Raw genomic sequence first — 19,522 nt, forward strand, 5'->3', positions numbered from 1 at the left:
CTATTATGGCTAGTATTACTAATATTATTATTATGACTATTATTACTAATATTATTATTATTATTATTATTATGACTATTACTATTATTACTAATATTATTATTATTATGATTATTATTACTAATATTATTATTATTATTACTATTATTACTAATATTATGATTATTATTATGCTTATTATGACTAATATTATTATTATTATGACTAAAATTATTAATATGACTATTATTATTATGACTTATTATTATGCCTGTTATTATTAATACTTTATCAGTATGACTTATTATTATGGCTATTGTTATCATTCTGATTATTATTACTGCTATTATTATTATTATTATTATTATTATGACTATCATTATTATTACTGTTGTTATTATTATTGTTATTATGACTTATTATTAATAGTACGATTATCATTATTACTATTATTATGACTTTTATTATTACTGCTATTATATGACTATTTATTTATTGTGACTTATTATTTTGACTTATTATTATGGCTTAGTATTAGTATGACTATTATTATTGATGACTTATTATTATGACTATAATTATTATGACTGTTATGGCTATTATTATGACTTATTATGACTATTATTGATGCCTTATTATTATACTTATTATTATGACGTATTATTATGACTATTATTATTATTATGGGGCGGCAGCGTAGCCTAGTGGTTAGAGCATTGGACTAGTAACTGAAAGGTTGCAAGCTCAAATCCCTGAGCTGACAAGGTACAAAATCTGTCGTTCTGCCCCTGAACAGGCAGTTAACCCACTGTTCCTAGGCCGTCATTGAAAATAAGAATTTGTTCTTAACTGACTTGCCTAGTAAAATAAAGGTAAAATAAAAATAAAAATTATGACTATCAATTATTAATATGCCTATTACTATTTTGACTAGTATTATGACTATTACTATTATTGTTATGACTATTGTTACTATTATTGTTGTTATTATTACTATTATTAGTAGTATTATTGCTATTATTATGACAATTATTATTATTACTATTAATACTATTATTATAGCAACAAAATTCTGGTATTCCTTCTATTGATGATGGAGCAGGTCATAAGAGATCCTATAATTCAGTGAATGATAAGAACTCTTTATGGAACAGGCAACACGCAGGGACACGAGGAAAAATAGACTGACCTCTAAAGTGTATGATCCATGCATACATTAGGATGAGAATAAGAATGAAACAAACAACAAAGTGGTCTGAGTTCACATCTTTATATTAAAATGCATTAAGTATAGACAATAATGTAACACACACTACAATGTTCCACACGTTCAGAAATGTTGGATGGATGAAGGTACATTTTGTCATGTAATGGATGAGACAGCAGTTTGTCTGACAAGACGATGGAAAGCTTTGGAGCAAAAGAACATACAGTACCAGTCAAAGGTATGGACACACCTACTCATTCCAGGGTTTTTCTTTATTTGTACTATTTTCTAGAAATATGTGGGAACTCCTTTAAGACTGCTGGAAAAGCATTCCAGGTGAAGCTGGTTGAGAGAATGCCAAGAGTGTGCAAAGAGGTCATCAAGGTAAAGGGTGGCTACTTTGAAGAATCTCAAATATAAAATACATTGACTCGTTTAACACTTTTTTGGTTACTACATAATTCCATATGTGTTATTTCATAGTGTTGATGTCTTCACTATTATTCTACAATGTAGAAAATAGTAAAAACAAAGAAAAACCCTGGAATTAGTAGGTATCCATACTGTTGACTGGTACTGTATGTAGGTCATGATCATCATTAATCTGTAACACAGTACAACAATTCATTGTTATTTTAGGCAACATTATTATTTAGTTGAGTTACAGCAGTAGAAATACAAAATTAAAAACGTAATCATTATCATCATTCTTATGTACAACCCAGTGCCTTACAGAACGACCTCTTTGTTCTCAGTACATTACACAGGCCTTCCTTCCACTGGCATCACAGACTTAAAGGAAAAATACACTACAAAACGCATTGATGATGTGGCAAGTGACACTTGGCTTCTTGAATGCTGACATGCAAAACATTTTGAGACTGTATCAAGAGTGGACTAGTGAAAAAAATACAAAAAAATGGTTTAGAGTGAATTTTTCCCTTTAAGTAAGCTTAGAAAGATACCATACATTATAAATATGAATGTTAAGGTGCAAAGTCCCCACCCCGACCACACACACACAGACTGTCAGTAGAGAGTAGGACATTCCCCAATATGGACAGAGACCTCTAACGGAGTATTCAGACAGAAATATATTATGTAGAACAACAAACATGTCTCTCTTACATGTAGAATGAGGAATCATGACTGCTCTATTCATAACATTCAACAATGTGCACCCGACTCTTTCAGAGAGAATGCCAGCTTGACCTCTGACAAACCCTGACCTTTGATGACCACTGACTCATTCTGCCACATAAGCACACAGCCTGTGATTGACGACCAGACAATACCTGTGTGCCATTTCTCTCCCTGTCAGTAGTGTAGGTCGGTAGGTGGCTGGCTGTGACGCGTCTATGTCTATGTTGGGAGAGTGGTGTCCGTGACTAGGATAACATGGCATAAACTTGATTGATGAGGTCAGAGGTCATGAAGGGTCTTCTAGTACAGAAGCCAGAGGAACAGCTGGTCTCAGAGAGGAGGACGGAACACCAGTCCCTATATAGTAGGATAGTTTTGATAGGAGACCAGTAGTATGCCATGTCGGACACAGCCGTGGAGGGAGGAGTCCCAAAGAGGGAGGTTCTGTTCTATGTCTGTGGGTGGAGTCTGAGGCAAGGGAAGGCCACACCCATCTATCTGTCTGCAATTCCAGCCACTGAGCTCCCATGCTTTGAGCCCAGCCAGGCTCGGACAACCCAGAAAGTGCACTGTGAGGACAGCGCCAGGACCAACCACTAGTGGCCTCTGTCTTGATACGGTTACACCAAGTAACCGGACAGACCCAAGGCTGCTGCTTATATATCTACCGTTACCCAGTACATAATGTTAACCATGTTCCCCTCAACCTTCAAGTCAAGGCTTCATCAGTAAGACACTCTTCCTCATATAACTCCCCCTCAGCCCACTATACAGCACCCAGCTCCTATCCTGCTGAACTTCACAGGAACACCACACTCAAAACATCATCAGTCACACAGGTAACTGCCAAAATAAAGGAAATGGCAACATAAAGCGTCTTCATAGAGCGCTGGGGCGCCACGAGCCAGAACAACTTCAACGTACCTAGGGCATAGATTCTACAAGTGAAATTCCATCACTTGGTGTTTTGTTGATGGAAAACGCCATCTCAGGCTCCGCTAGAGAAGCTCCCATAAGTGTTCAACTGGGTTGAGATCTGGTGACAGACTGCCATGGCGTATGGTTGACATCATTTTCATGCTCATAAAACCATTCAGTGATCACTCGTGTCCTGTGGGGGGGTATAGCCATGGTAGCCAAAATAATGACATGTCCAGCATTTTAATACATGGCCATAATGATGGGATGTTAATTACTTAATTAACTCAAGAACCACACCTGTATGGAGGCATCTGCTTTCAAAATACTTTCTATCCCTCATTTAATCGCTTCCATTATTTTGGCAGTTACCTGTACATGAACACTCACACTCCCCTTAACACTCACACACACATTAATAAACACACCCATACATACACTCTGGTGTGCTCAGTTTTCACTCATCATGTTTATTCATAAGCAGAGTCACACATATATAGAAAAAGAAAGGTATCATAGATCAGAAACGAGAAACGCTCAGTTTGAAAAGAAGGAGGCTGTTATTTAGCTCTGGTAGTACCTAGATTACAGTTGGAGTTATTGTTGGTGCAAGTAGTCTGGAGAGAGGACAGCATAATGAAGCGCTGTCTTTCCCATGTCTGGAGAGAGGACAGCATAATGAAGCGCTGTCTTTCCCATGTCTGGAGAGAGGACAGCATAATGAAGCGCTGTCTTTCCCATGTCTGGAGAGAGGACAGCATAATGAAGCGCTGTCTTTCCCATGTCTGGAGAGAGGACAGTCAAATGAAGCGCTGTCTTTCCCATGTCTGGAGAGAGGACAGCATAATGAAGAGCTGTCTTTCCCATGTCTGGAGAGAGGACAGCACAATGAAGCGCTGTCTTTCCTATGTCTGGAGAGAGGACAGTCAAATGAAGCGCTGTCTTTCCTATGTCTGGACAGAGGACAGTCAAATGAAGCGCTGTCTTTCCCATGTCTGGACAGAGGACAGTCAAATGAAGCGCTGTCTTTCCCATGTCTGGAGAGAGGACAGTCAAATGAAGCGCTGTCTTTCCCATGTCTGGAGAGAGGACAGTCAAATGAAGCGCTGTCTTTCCCATGTCTGGAGAGAGGACAGCATAATGAAGCGCTGTCTTTCCTATGTCTGGACAGAGGACAGTCAAATGAAGCGCTGTCTTTCCCATGTCTGGACAGAGGACAGTCAAATGAAGCGCTGTCTTTCCCATGTCTGGAGAGAGGACAGCATAATGAAGCGCTGTCTTTCCTATGTCTGGACAGAGGACAGTCAAATGAAGCGCTGTCTTTCCTATGTCTGGACAGAGGACAGTCAAATGAAGCGCTGTCTTTCCCATGTCTGGAGAGAGGACAGCATAATGAAGCGCTGTCTTTCCCATGTCTGGAGAGAGGACAGTCAAATGAAGCACTGTCTTTCCCATGTCTGGAGAGAGGACAGCATAATGAAGCGCTGTCTTTCCCATGTCTGGAGAGAAGACAGCATAATGAAGCGCTGTCTTTCCCATGTCTGGAGAAAGGACAGTCAAACGAAGCGCTGTCTTTCCCATGTCTGGAGAGAGGACAGCATAATGAAGCGCTGTCTTTCCCATGTCTGGAGAGAGGACAGCATAATGAAGCGCTGTCTTTCCCATGTCTGGAGAGAGGACAGTTCAGGTAACTCTCTACAACTCCTTCCTTACCTGTTAAATATCAGTAGTATAAAGACCAATGTTGAAAAGTATTTTCTTTTCTGTTTCTTTTTTAATTAAGTATATCATTTAGTTTGGGGCAGTGGTACCTTTGAACTCAGTCCTTATTTAAAACTCCTGTCGTGGTGAGGTTTGGTTCACTCTGGTGAAGTTAGTGGCTGGTACCCCTGACCAGGGGGAGGAGGGGGGAGGCTGGGAGAGGAACGGTTCGAGGTTTGGGAGCAGCAGGGAACGGTCTGTGGTCGAGGAGGAGAGGAGGTGGGTCTCAGGTTAGGTCGTCTCCTTCCCCTGTGCTCCGGTCACGGTCTTGATGGAGGTTAAGGTTCTGTTGAACCAGGTCTTCTTGGCTGCCTGGACCTCGTTCAGGGCCAGACCCAGGGTGTGCTCCAAGTCCTGCAGGGAAGAAAACATACAGGAAGGAGGTTAGGCATGGGGCAGCATAGCTAGCCTGGGGTAATGGGACAGGAGACTGAGCCTAGAAATCATTCAAACGTGTATTGCCTCAAATTCCCTTCAGGAATTAATTCATGAATTGTTATGATATAGCAGCAGAATTTCAGTAGACATCAGTTGCTATAGCCAGGTGAGTTCAGTTGCTATAGCCAGGTGAGTTCAGTTGCTATAGCCAGGTGAGTTCATTGGTCTGGGTTAGGGTCAGAGGTCAGTGCCTGTATCATTGGTCTGGTTCAGGGTTTGAGATCAGTGCCTGTATCATTGGTCTGGGTCAGGGGTCAGAACCTGTATCATTGATCTGGGTTAGGCTTAGTACCTGTATCATTGGTCTGAGTTAGGGTCAGTACCTGTATCATTGGTCTGGGTTAGGGTCAGGGTCAGTAGCTGTATCATTGGTCTGGGTCAGGGTCAGTACCTGTATCATTGGTCTGGGTCAGTACCTGTATCATTGGTCTGGGTTAGGGTCAGTACCAGTATCATTGGTCTGGGTTAGGGTCAGTACCAGTATCATTGGTCTGGGTTTGGGTCAGTACCTGTATCACTGGTCTGGGTCTGGGTCAGTACCTGTATCATTGGTCTGGGTCTGGGTCAGTACCTGTATCATTGGTCTGGGTCAGGGTCAGTACCTGTATCATTGGTCTGGGTCAGTACCAGTATCATTGGTCTGGGTCAGTACCAGTATCATTGGTCTGGGTCTGGGTCAGTACCTGTATCATTGGTCAGGGTCAGTACCAGTATCATTGGTCTGGGTTTGGGTCAGTACCTGTATCACTGGTCTGGGTTTGGGTCAGTACCTGTATCATTGGTCTGGGTCAGGGTCAGTACCTGTATCATTGGTCTGGGTTTGGGTCAGTACCAGTATCATTGGTCTGGGTCTGTACCTGTATCATTGGTCTGGGTTTGGGTCAGTACCTGTATCACTGGTCTGGGTTTGGGTCAGTACCTGTATCATTGGTCTGGGTTTGGGTCAGTACCTGTATCACTGGTCTGGGTTTGGGTCAGTACCAGTATCATTGGTCTGGGTCTGGGTCAGTACCTGTATCATTGGTCTGGGTTAGGGTCAGTACCCGTATCATTGGTCTGGGTCAGGGTCAGGGTCAGTACCTGTATCATTGGTCTGGGTCAGTACCTGTATCATTGGTCTGGGTCAGGGTCTGGGTCAGTACCTGTATCATTGGTCTGGGTCAGTACCTGTATCATTGGTCTGGGTCAGTACCTGTATCATTGGTCTGGGTCAGTACCTGTATCAGTGGTCTGGGTCAGTACCTGTATCAGTGGTCTGGGTCAGTACCTGTATCATTGGTCTGGGTCAGTACCTGTATCATTGGTCTGGGTCAGTACCTGTATCAGTGGTCTGGGTCGGTACCTGTATCATTGGTCTGGGTCGGTACCTGTATCATTGGTCTGGGTCGGTACCTGTATCATTGGTCTGGGTCGGTACCTGTATCATTGGTCTGGGTCGGTACCTGTATCATTGGTCTGGGTCAGTACCTGTATCATTGGTCTGGGTCAGTACCTGTATCAGTGGTCTGGGTCAGTACCTGTATCATTGGTCTGGGTCAGTACCTGTATCATTGGTCTGGGTCAGTACCTGTATCAGTGGTCTGGGTCGGTACCTGTATCATTGGTCTGGGTCGGTACCTGTATCATTGGTCTGGGTCGGTACCTGTATCATTGGTCTGGGTCGGTACCTGTATCATTGGTCTGGGTCAGTACCTGTATCATTGGTCTGGGTCAGTACCTGTATCATTGGTCTGGGTCGGTACCTGTATCTTGCACTCTGCCTCCACCAGTTGTAGTTTGGTCTGGGCCAGTTCCAGCTCCATCTCTCTGAGCTGGTTCTTCAGACCCTCCTTCTCCTCGTCCGTCTCTTCCTCGCTGCCCTCCTTCATCTTCCTCACTGCCTTTAGACGACCCTCCTTGTTGAAGAGGATAGAGCACTTCTCACAGCCCTCCACCTTCAGCTGGGGGAGAGAGAGACATCATAGGCCAGGTTACAACATTGCATCTCGAACCCTAACCTTATCCCATTAGAGATGACCCTACTTGTTAAGGAGGACACTGTACTTCTCACAGCCTTAGAAGTTACAGGTTATTCCACTACACTATATAAACCAGGTACAGATTATAACACTACACTATATAAACCAGGTACAGGTTATAACACTACACTATATAAATCAGGTACAGGTTATAACACTACACTATATAAATCAGGTACATCAGGTTAGGTTACTAACACAACACTATATAAATCAGGTACAGGTATATAACACTATATAAATCAGGTACAGGTTATAACACTACACTATATAAATCAGGTACAGGTTACACTATATAAACCAGGTACAGGTTATAACACTACACTATATAAATCAGGTACAGGTTATAACACTCAGGTACAGGTTATAACACTACACTATATAAATCAGGTACAGGTTATAACACTACACTATATAAATCAGGTACAGGTTATAACACTACACTATATAAATCAGGTACAGGTTATAACACTACACTATATAAACCAGGTACAGGTTATAACACTACACTATATAAATCAGGTACAGGTTATAACACTACACTATATAAATCAGGTACAGGTTATAACACTACACTATATAAATCTACACCATATAAATCAGGTACAGGTTATAACACTACACTATATAAATCAGGTACAGGTTATAACACTACACTATATAAACCAGGTACAGGTTATACATCTACACTATATAAATCAGGTACAGGTTATAACACTACACTATATAAACCAGGTACAGGTTATAACACTACACTATATAAATCAGGTACAGGTTATAACACTACACTATATAAATCAGGTACAGGTTATAACACTACACTATATAAATCAGGTACAGGTTATAACACTACACTATATAAATCAGGTACAGGTTATAACACTACACTATATAAATCAGGTACAGGTTATAACACTACACTATATAAATCAGGTACAGGTTATAACACTACACTATATAAATCAGGTACAGGTTATAACACTACACTATATAAATCTACACTATATAAATCAGGTACAGGTTATAACACTACACTATATAAATCAGGTACAGGTTATAACACTATATAAATCAGGTACAGGTTATAACATAAATCAGGTACAGGTTATAACACTACACTATATAAATCAGGTACAGGTTATAACACTACACTATATACAGGGTTATAACACTACACTATATAAATCAGGTACAGGTTATAACACTACACTATATAAATCTACACCACATAAATCAGGTACAGGTTATAACACTATATTACATACATCTACACTATATAAATCAGGTACAAGTTATAACACTACACTATATAAACCAGGTACAGGTTATAACACTACACTATATAAATCAGGTACAGGTTATAACACTACACTATATAAATCAGGTACAGGTTATAACACTACATCAGGTATATAACACCAGGTACAGGTTATAACACTACACTATATAAATCAGGTACAGGTTATAACACTACACTATATAAATATAAATCTACACTATATAAATCAGGTACAGGTTATAACACTACACTATATAAATCTACACTATATAAACAGGGTTATAACACACTACACTATATAAATCACTAATCAGGTACAGGTTATAACACTACACTATATAAATCAGGTACAGGTTATAACACTACACTATATAAACACACTACAGGTTTATAACACTACACTATATAAATCAGGTACAGGTTATAACACTACACTATATAAATCAGGTAGAGGTTATAACACTACACTATATAAATCAGGTACAGGTTATAACACTACACTATATAAATCTACACTATATAAATCAGGTACATGTTATAACACTACACTATATAAATCAGGTACAGGTTATAACACTACACTATATAAATCAGGTACAGATTATAACACTACACTATATAAATCAGGTACAGGTTATAACACTACACTATATAAATCAGGTACAGGTTATAACACTACACTATATAAATCAGGTACAGGTTATAACACTACACTATATAAATCAGGTACAGATTATAACACTACACTATATAAATCAGGTACAGGTTATAACACTACACTAAATATAAATAACAGGTACACTATATAAACCACACAAGTTATTCCACTACACTATATAAATCAGGTACAGGTTATAACACTACACTATATAAATCAGGTACAGGTTATAACACTACACTATATAAATCAGGTACAGGTTATAACACTACACTATATAAATCTACACCACATAAATCAGGTACAGGTTATAACACTACACTATATAAATCAGGTACAGGTTATAACACAGGTAGAGGTTATAACACTACACTATATAAATCAGGTACAGGTTATAACACTACACTATATAAATCAGGTAGAGGTTATATAACTATATAAATCAGGTAGAGGTTATAACACTACTATATAAACCAGGTATAAACACTACACAGGTACAGGTTATATAACACATATATAAATCAGGTACATGTTATAACACTACACTATATAAATCAGGTAGGTTATAACACTACACTATATAAATCTACACAGGTACAGGTTATAACACTACATTACTATACATAAGGTTATAACACTACACTATATAAATCAGGTACATGTTATAACACTACACTATATAAATATACAGGTTATAACACTACACTAAATAAAAACCAGGTACAGGTTATAACACTACACTATATAAATCAGGTACAAGTTATAACACTACACTATATAAACCAGGTACAGGTTATAACACTACACTATATAAATCAGGTACAGGTTATAACACTACACTATATAAATCTACACTATATAAACCAGGTACAGGTTATAACACTACACTATATAAATCAGGTACAGGTTATAACACTATACCAAACAGCTCGGCAGAGTTTGAGTATATATTATGAAGACATTTTGTGATGTTTTTGTTTGTTTTGGGCACACACATTTTTTTCTGGGGGTAAGCCAAAGTCTACACCCCTTCGTCGTTGACTGGTCAACAGTAGTGATTCTTCAATCAAATCTTTGTTGTCATTCAATGAGAGACTACTCGTTTACATTTTTTAACTGAAAGAAATATGAGTTAGAGATGTAAAATTGCGTGACTAAGATTTCTTTGGCAAAAACGTCAAAATAAATGACATATCTTGAATGATCTTAGATTAAAGCTGGCTATTTTGAGGGAGCGTATACTGGCTACGGTTTCAAAATGGAAAAACAGTTCTATTGTCAGTCCTAAGGGAGTATATAAGCACCGCCCCTCCCCCACCCCCGGGAGGTGTGGGATTGAGTAAATTCAGGCTGCTGCTGCTGTAATGGACAGAGTGGTTGTAAGGAGGCTAGCAAGGGGATGAGAAGAGGTTTTTAAGTGTCAGGGTGAGGGTCTCTCCTCCACTGGTGAGACAGTCCCCAGCTGCTTCAAGAGCCCTCTCATCCACCCCATCACCACACCTAGCCTGGACATGAGAAACACTACTGCCCTGGCTGTACCATCCACTATCACTGTTCACAAACGATGAACTGGGCTATTCTGTTTGTCATCAAAATGGAATCGCAATGGATTCTTCATCATACTCCTAATATAAGACTACTAATGTCTGAATATAATTACACTAAGGCTATAATCATGTATACTACACACTTGACATTCTACATGAGACTAACATGTATACATAAACAGCTAATGTTAACTCGCTAAGCAGCACTACAAAACACAGCCACACAAAGAGAGCATCAACATATACAGTACTCTGTCATGTCATGTGATTGCATGTCATGTGATTGATTGTGTGTCATTCCGGTCATTTGTTTGTGTGACGTCACATGTTTTAATACAGTGGTCAGTCATATCTGTCATGTGATTGTCGTGATTGTTTGATGTGATTGCGGTCTGTCATGTGATCGTGTGTCAGGTCATGTGATGATGGGGACTCACCCGGATCTTCTCCACCTCTCCCTTGTTGGCGATCTGCTGTTTCTCCAGACGCTCACTGAGCTGAGAGCAGATCTACGGGGATCAACACAGAGGTCTAAAGGTCAAACAGAGCACTGAGGTCAACTCCACATAACACACAAAACTTGTGGGGACGTATTGGACTGTGTGGGGGAGGCAAAGGTCAGACGGTGTAGGGGTGGGGGGGAGGCAAAGGTCAGAGGGTGTAGGGGAGGCAAAGGTCAGAGGGTGTAGGGGTGGGGGGAGGCAAAGGTCTGAGGGTGTAGGGGTAGGGGGAGGCAAAGGTCTGAGGGTGTAGGGGTAGGGGGAGTGTCTCTAAAATGAGAGGTTGTAAAGTGTGAAAAGATGACAACGGCTCATCCCACAGACGGCAGTGTAGCCTAGTGGTTAGAGCATTGGACTAGTAACTGAAAGGTTGCAAGTTCAAATCCCCGAGCTGACAAGGTACAAAATCTGTCGTTCTGCCACTGAACAGGCAGTTAACCCACTGTTCCTAGGCCGTCATTGAAACTAAGAATTTGTTCTTAACTGACTTGCCTAGTAAAATAAAGGTAAAATAAAAAATAAAAATAAAAGACAGATATCATAAATAATGTAAAACCTGCTCATAACAAACCCTTATCATCCCACAGCTAAACCGCCTCCTTCAAAATAACCACTGTCCTATGAGTGACTCAGAGAAACTATACGTCCCTGTGTGTCTGTCTGTGTGTGTGTCTGTGTGTGTGTCTGTCTGTGTGTGTGTCTGTGTGTGTGTCTGTCTGTGTGTGTGTCTGTGTGTGTGTCTGTCTGTCTGTCTGTCTGTCTGTCTGTCTGTCTGTGTCTGTGTCTGTGTCTGTCTGTCTGTGTCTGTGTCTGTCTGTCTGTGTCTGTCTGTGTCTGTCGGTCTGTGTCTGTCTGTGTCTGTCGGTCTGTGTCTGTCTGTGTCTGTCTGTCTGTCTGTCTGTCTGTCGGTCTGTCTGTCTGTCTGTGTCTGTCTGTGTCTGTCGGTCTGTCTGTCTGTGTCTGTCTGCAGTGCCTTAGATCGCTGCCCCACTCAGGAGGCCCTTATCTGTCAGTTGTGATCAAAACATAGTGTAGACCAATGACCTAGACGGCTAATTTACATCCGCAGTCCCGAGGCAAGTAATAAATATGATGTCACTATGTAGAATACAATTTGAAACAACTTTATACATGTAGAACAAAACTAAAAATCTCCTGCCAGCTTACCTGTTTGTACTCTCCTATGATGGAACCATTCTTCTTTATCTCAGACTCTGATTTACCCAGCTCCCGTCTGCACATCTCTTTCAGCTGTGGACACACGCAGGCGCACGAACGCATTGATATTATACACTGAATGAATGATTCTCATGGCTGCCTACTGTGACCTACATGATAACCTCCTCTCAGTCAGCAGTCAACTGTCCTTGGGCCTGTATAATCTACCTACAGTAGTGACACACTCAACGAGGAGTGTAATGTAGTCATGAGGAGGACAGCAACAGATGTCCCTTGAGCAACTGTTTCTCCCATAAGTGGACATCATGAGAAATAACGTAGAGAGAGCAGGTAGTGACAGGTCCTGTGTTGGGCCAAAGTCCTGGAACATAGGCAGTGGCCACAGTGAATAGGGGAGGACAACATCCCCCTCTGTCTTAAAGAGACAGAAAGACAGAAACAACACTGCTCTCCAATCAAGGTGCATCAACAGACGAGCTGTGAAGAACATTCAGCGACTCTCCAAAGGACAATGGTATATTTATGGACCAAACCAATACATCAATGTCCATGGTCAGTGGACCTCCATTCTCTTTTCCAATACTAAAGGAATCTTTTCTTTATTTTAAATGGACAGCCAGCCAAACAGACAGTCAGCCAGACAGCTAGCCAAACAGACAGAGTCAGCCAGACAGCAAGCCAAACAGACAGTCAGCCAGACAAACAGACAGAGTCAGCCAGACAGCTAGCCAAACAGACAGAGTCAGCCAGACAGCTAGCCAAACAGACAGAGTCAGCCAGACAGCTAGCCAAACAGACAGTCAGCCAGACAAACAGACAGTCAGCCAGACAGCTATCCAAACAGACAGACAGCTAGCCAGATAGCCAACTAGCCATAGAGACAGCCAGCTAGCCAGACAGACAGCTATCCAGACAGTCAGTAACCCAGAGACAGTCAGACAGACAGCTTGCCAGACAGACAGAGTCAGCCAGACAGCTAGCCAAACAGACAGAGTCAGCCAGACAGCTAGCCAAACAGACAGTCAGCCAGACAGCTAGCCAAACAGACAGAGTCAGCCAGACAGCTAGCCAAACAGACAGAGTCAGCCAGACAGCTAGCCAAACAGACAGTCAGCCAGACAAACAGACAGTCAGCCAGACAGCTATCCAAACAAACAGACAAACAGACAGTCAGCCAGACAGCTATCCAAACTAGCCAGCTAGCCAGACAGCCAACAGCCATAGCCAGACAGACAGCTATCCAGACAGTCAGCTACCCAGACACAGTCAGACAGACAGCTTGCCAGACAGACAGTCAGCTATCCAGACAGCTAGCCATCCAGACAGCCAGGCAGACAGCTAGACAGTCAGCCAGCCAGACAGACCTGTGCAGACTCCTCCTCTAGTCGTCTCTTCTCGTCCTCTGAATCCACTAGCTTCTGTTTGGTCATCAACAGCTCCTTGTTCAGAGCGTCTGCTTTCTCCTCAGCCTGAGGGACAGACAGACAGACAGACAGACAGACAGACACATGGGTACGGGTAACAGATCTACTAACATTAGCTAATGCCAAATGACAAGAAAAACCTAGCAGAGTATTAGAAAATGTATAAACACACATACAGGTTTACAGACTTGCACAAGCAAAAAAGGATTCACGAGGGATGTGTCTTACGTTGTCCAGGTCTTTGCGCAGAGCGATTTTGCTGCTGACCAGTTCATGGGCCAGGTCATCATTCTCCTGCTCCAGACGCATGTTAGCCTCCTGGAGACGACGGTTCTCCCTCTACAGGGGAAGAGAGAAGGAAGGTAAGGGTGAGTGAGTGAGTGAGTGAGTGAGGGAAAGTAGAGATATTGGGAGAGAGAAAGTTAAGAGGAGTCAGTGAGATGAAGAGTGGAAAGAGTAGAGGATTGGAAAACGAGAGAGTAGCCTGTTGCTGATAGAAGGGAGAGAGTAGCCTGTTGCTGCTAGAAGAGAGAGAGTAGCCTGTTGCTGATAGAAGGGAGAGAGTAGCCTGTTGCTGCTAGAAGGGAGAGAGTAGCCTGTTGCTGCTAGAAGAGTGAGAGTAGCCTGTTGCTGCTAGAAGAGAGAGAGGAGCCTGTTGCTGATAGAAGAGAGAGAGTAGCCTGTTGCTGCTAGAGTAGCCTGTTGCTGCTAGAAGAGAGAGTAGCCTGTTGCTGCTAGAAGAGAGAGAGTAGCCTGTTGCTGCTAGAAGAGAGAGAGTAGCCTGTTGCTGATAGAGTAGCCTGTTGCCGCTAGAAGAGAGAGAGTAGCCTGTTGCTGCTAGAAGAGAGAGATAGAAGAGAGAGAGTAGCCTGTTGCCGATAGAAGAGAGAGAGTAAGAGTAGCCTGTTGCCGATAGAGAGTAGCCTGTTGCCGATAGAAGAGAGAGAGTAGCCTGTTGCCGATAGAAGAGAGAGCCTGTTGCCGATAGAAGAGAGAGAGTAGCCTGTTGCCGATAGAAGAGAGAGTAGCCTGTTGCCGATAGAAAGAGAGAGTAGCCTGTTGCCGATAGAAGAGAGAGAGTAGCCTGTTGCCGATAGAAGAGTAGCCTGAGAGAGAGATAGCCTGTTGAAGAAGAGAGAGTAGCCTGTTGCCGATAGAAGAGAGAGAGTAGCCTGTTGCCGATAGAAGGGAGAGAGTAGCCTGTTGCCGATAGAAGAGAGAGAGTAGCCTGTTGCCGATAGAAGGGAGAGAGTAGCCTGTTGCCGATAGAAGAGAGAGAGTAGCCTGTTGCCGATAGAAGAGAGAGAGTAGCCTGTTGCCGATAGAAGAGAGAGAGTAGCCTGTTGCCGATAGAAGAGAGAGTAGCCTGTTGCCGATAGAAGAGAGAGAGAGTAGCCTGTTGCCGATAGATAGAAGAGAGAGAGTAGCCTGTTGCCGATAGAAGAGAGAGAGTAGCCTGTTGCCGATAGAAGAGAGAGAGAAGCCTGTTGCCGATAGAAGAGAGAGAGTAGCCTGTTGCCGATAGAAGAGAGAGAGTAGCCTGTTGCCGATAGAAGAGAGAGTAGCCTGTTGCCGATAGAAGAGAGAGAGTAGCCTGTTGCCGATAGAAGAGAGAGAGTAGCCTGTTGCCGATAGCCTGTTGCCGATAGAAGAGAGAGTAGCCTGTTGCCGATAGAAGAGAGAAGAGAGTAGCCTGTTGCCGATAGAAGAGAGAGAGTAGCCTGTTGCCGATAGAAGAGAGAGAGTAGCCTGTTGCCGATAGAAGAGAGAGAGTAGCCTGTTGCCGATAGAGTAGCCTGTTGCCGATAGAAGAGAGAGAGGAGCCTGTTGCCGATAGTAGCCTGTTGCCGATAGAAGAGAGAGTAGCCTGTTGCCGATAGAAGAGAGAGTAGCCTGTTGCCGATAGAAGAGAGAGAGTAGCCTGTTGCCGATAGAAGGGAGAGAGTAGCCTGTTGCCGATAGAAGAGAGAGAGTAGCCTGTTGCCGATAGAAGAGAGAGAGAGAGAGTAGCCTGTTGCCGATAGAAGAGAGAGTAGCCTGTTGCCGATAGAAGAGAGAGAGTAGCCTGTTGCCCGATAGATAGAAGAGAGAGTAGCCTGTTGCCGATAGAAGAGAGAGTAGAGTTAGCCTGTTGCCGATAGAAGGGAGAGAGTAGCCTGTTGCCGATAGAAGGAGAGAGTAGCCTGTTGCCGCCGATAGAAGCCTGTTGCCGATAGAAGAGAGAGTAGCCTGTTGCCGATAGAAGATAGAGAGAGTAGCCTGTTGCCGATAGAAGAGAGGGAGTAGCCTGTTGCCGATAGAAGAGAGAGTAGCCTGTTGCCGATAGAAGAGGGAGTAGCCTGTTGCCGATAGAAGAGAGAGTAGCCTGTTGCCGAGTAGCCTGTTGCCGATAGAAGAGAGGAGTAGCCTGTTGCCGATAGAAGAGAGAGAGTAGCCTGTTGCCGATAGAGAGAGTAGCCTGTTGCCGATAGAAGAGAGAGAGTAGCCTGTTGCCGATAGAAGAGAGAGAGAGAGAGTAGCCTGTTGCCGATAGAAGAGAGAGTAGCCTGTTGCCGTAGCCTGTTGCCGATAGAAGGGAGAGAGAGTAGCCTGTTGCCGATAGAAAGAGAGAGAGTAGCCTGTTGCCGATAGAAGAGAGAGAGTAGCCTGTTGCCGATTAGCCTGTTGCCGATAGAAGAGAGTAGCCTGTTGCCGATAGAAGAGAGAGAGTAGCCTGTTGCCGATAGAAGGGAGAGAGTAGCCTGTTGCCGATAGAAGGGAGAGTAGCCTGTTGCCGAGTAGCCTGTTGCCGATAGAAGGAGAGAGTAGCCTGTTGCCGATAGAAGAGAGAGAGTAGCCTGTTGCCGATAGAAGAGGAGAGTAGTAGCCTGTTGCCGATAGAGAGAGAGAGTAGCCTGTTGCCGATAGAAGGAGAGAGAGTAGCCTGTTGCCGATAGAAGAGAGAGTAGCCTGTTGCCGATAGAAGAGAGAGTAGCCTGTTGCCGATAGAAGAGAGAGTAGCCTGTTGCCGATAGAAGAGAGAGAGTAGCCTGTTGCCGAAGTAGCCTGTTGCCGATAGAAGAGAGAGTAGCCTGTTGCCGATAGAAGAGAGGGAGTAGCCTGTTGCCGATAGAAGAGAGGGAGTAGCCTGTTGCCGATAGAAGAGAGAGTAGCCTGTTGCCGATAGAAGAGAGAGAGGAGCCTGTTGCCGATAGCCTGTTGCGATAGCTAGAAGCCTGTTGCCGATAGAAGAGTAGCCTGTTGCCGATAGCCTGTTGCCGCTAGAAGAGAGAGAGTAGCCTGTTGCCGCTAGAAGAGAGAGTAGCCTGTTGCCGATAGAAGAGAGAGAGTAGCCTGTTGCCGATAGAAGTAGCCTGTTGCCAATAGAAGAGAGAGTAGCCTGTTGCCGATAGAGTATCCTGTTGCCGAGAAGAGAGAGTAGCCTGTTGCCGATAGAAGAGAGAGAGTAGCCTGTTGCCGATAGAAGAGAGAGTAGCCTGTTGCCGATAGAAGGGAGAGAGTAGCCTGTTGCCGATAGAAGGGAGAGAGTAGCCTGTTGCCGATAGAGTAGCCTGTTGCCGCTAGAAGAGAGAGAGTAGCCTGTTGCCGATAGAAGGGAGAGAGTAGCCTGTTGCCACTAGAAGAGAGAGAGAGAGAAGCCTGTTGCCGCTAGAAGGGAGAGAGAGAGAGAGAGAGAGTAGCCTGTTGCCGATAGAAGAGAGAGAGAGTAGCCTGTTGCCGATAGAAGAGAGAGAGTAGCCTGTTGCTGATAGAAGAGAGAGAGTAGCCTGTTGCCGTCTTCCTGTTTCAGTGGACTGGTGACATATATAATGTTACACTATTCTTGTAAATAACATCCTCTGAGAACAACCTTGGTGAAAAAAATGGACCGGTCTGCAGTACACATTCACCTGCACTGCAGACATGAATGGCATTACAAATAGCTAATTAATTTCACTGGGCTGGGATTGGATATGTGTACACAGTCTATTTCAGAGACGAACTGGACTCCCTGGATCACTGAAGTGTTCTGTGATTACCATCTCTCTTGGGAGAAGATAAGAAAAGTCAATACAATAGAACGACTGAAAGCAGGTCAACAATCTAACACATTGATTGATGAATTGGTTGAGTGTTCGTACCTCATATCTCTCAATGGGAGCCTCCTGCTGCTCCTGCTGTTCTCTCATGCTGTCATATTCCTTCTCATATTTCTTCAGCTTCTTCTGGCTGATCTGTAGAGACAGGGACAGACACAGTGTAACTGGACAACATCTACAGATGTAGGTACAGTAGACGACACAGAGGTGAAGGCTCCCCATAGCCTCTGTCTGCTTACAGCTCTAGTCATGGAGCAAAGGCATCTTTGATGACAGTACCAGTCAGGTGACAGCTGAAATACCCAATAATAACAAAATAGTAACATATGGGTTCACTTATCTATCTACACACAAACCTGTGTCAAGCACGAGCTACTTGAAGGTTATCCTGCATGTACAGTGTAGCACCTCTTCCTATTTAATAAAGACCCATGAACAATCATGCATCTGTCTGTGTGACGCAAAACAAGCTTCATTAACATTTTTTGATGCCCTCTCTTCCCTCCCCTCTTCTCTTCCATCCCCTCTTCTCTTCTCTTCCCTTCTCTTCTCTTCTCTTCCCTTCCCTTCCCTTCCCTTCCCTTCCCTTCCCTTCCCTTCCCTCTTCTCTTCCATCCCCTCTTCTCTTCCCTTCCCTTCCCTCTTCTCTTCTCTTCCCTCCCCTTCCCTCACTTCTCACTTCTCTCCTCTCTCCTTCTCTTCCCTCCCCTTCTCTCCTCTCTCCTTCTCTTCCCTACCCTTCACTCACTTCCTCTACCCTCCCCTCCTCTTCTCTTCCCTACCCTACCCTTCACTCACTTCCCTCCCCTTCCCTCCCCTCCTCACCCCTCCACTTCCCTCTTCTCTCCCCTGCTGTGCGTGTGTGTGCGTGCGTGTGTAAATATGCTCTTTCTCCAGCAGGCAGCTCGTTGTAAATGAGATCTATTTAGCCGGCTGTCATTTCCTCCGGCTCAGACCACAGTACAGAACCGGGTCAGTTGTGGAGGAACGGTCCATAATGAACCCAGTGATGGATTCAGCTATAGTGGGTAACCTGGCTACATTACTGACACCCCTGCTATCATGGCTCAGGAGCTAGTGGGTGTGTTTGTATCTGGAACAACACAGCCTACATGACTTTCAATGCTAGTCTTCAATATTGAACGTGTGTGTATGTGAGTGTGTGCGTTTTGTGGCAAATGAGATTTAGGTGGGTCCACAGTCCACAGTGAGGTTGACTCAGAACGGCAGGCACTGTGATAAAATTAGAGGGTTGAAGTCAGGAGGTGCCAATCTAGACAGAGACTCAATCTGTCCCAGTCCGACAGCTGCTGTCCCAGTCCCCACAGCTGCTGTCCCAGTCCCCACAGCTGCTGTCCCAGTCCCCACAGCTGCTGTCCCAGTCCCCACAGC

The 19,522-nt window shown here is 43.6% G+C and overlaps 1 protein-coding gene across 4 annotated transcripts in view; it reads right to left on the reverse strand.

Moving 5' to 3' along the window:
* Nucleotides 1-1,233: 1,233 nt before the first annotated feature.
* Nucleotides 1,234-19,522, reverse strand: part of LOC135548144 (rab GTPase-activating protein 1-like) — a 137,240-nt gene continuing 118,951 nt past the window's right edge. For all 4 annotated transcript variants that reach the window (XM_064977447.1, XM_064977450.1, XM_064977446.1 and 1 more), the window contains 7 exons: nt 18,173-18,265; nt 14,280-14,390; nt 13,992-14,096; nt 12,616-12,699; nt 11,386-11,457; nt 7,189-7,386; nt 1,234-5,362 (listed from right to left, as the gene is read on the reverse strand). In XM_064977447.1, the coding sequence (XP_064833519.1) occupies nt 5,240-5,362; nt 7,189-7,386; nt 11,386-11,457; nt 12,616-12,699; nt 13,992-14,096; nt 14,280-14,390; nt 18,173-18,265 (786 nt within the window). In that variant the 3' untranslated portion in view covers nt 1,234-5,239. The remainder of the gene's footprint in view (nt 5,363-7,188; nt 7,387-11,385; nt 11,458-12,615; nt 12,700-13,991; nt 14,097-14,279; nt 14,391-18,172; nt 18,266-19,522) is intronic.

This window comes from Oncorhynchus masou, chromosome 11 (genome assembly GCF_036934945.1).
Source record: "Oncorhynchus masou masou isolate Uvic2021 chromosome 11, UVic_Omas_1.1, whole genome shotgun sequence".
Taxonomy (NCBI): domain Eukaryota; kingdom Metazoa; phylum Chordata; class Actinopteri; order Salmoniformes; family Salmonidae; genus Oncorhynchus; species Oncorhynchus masou.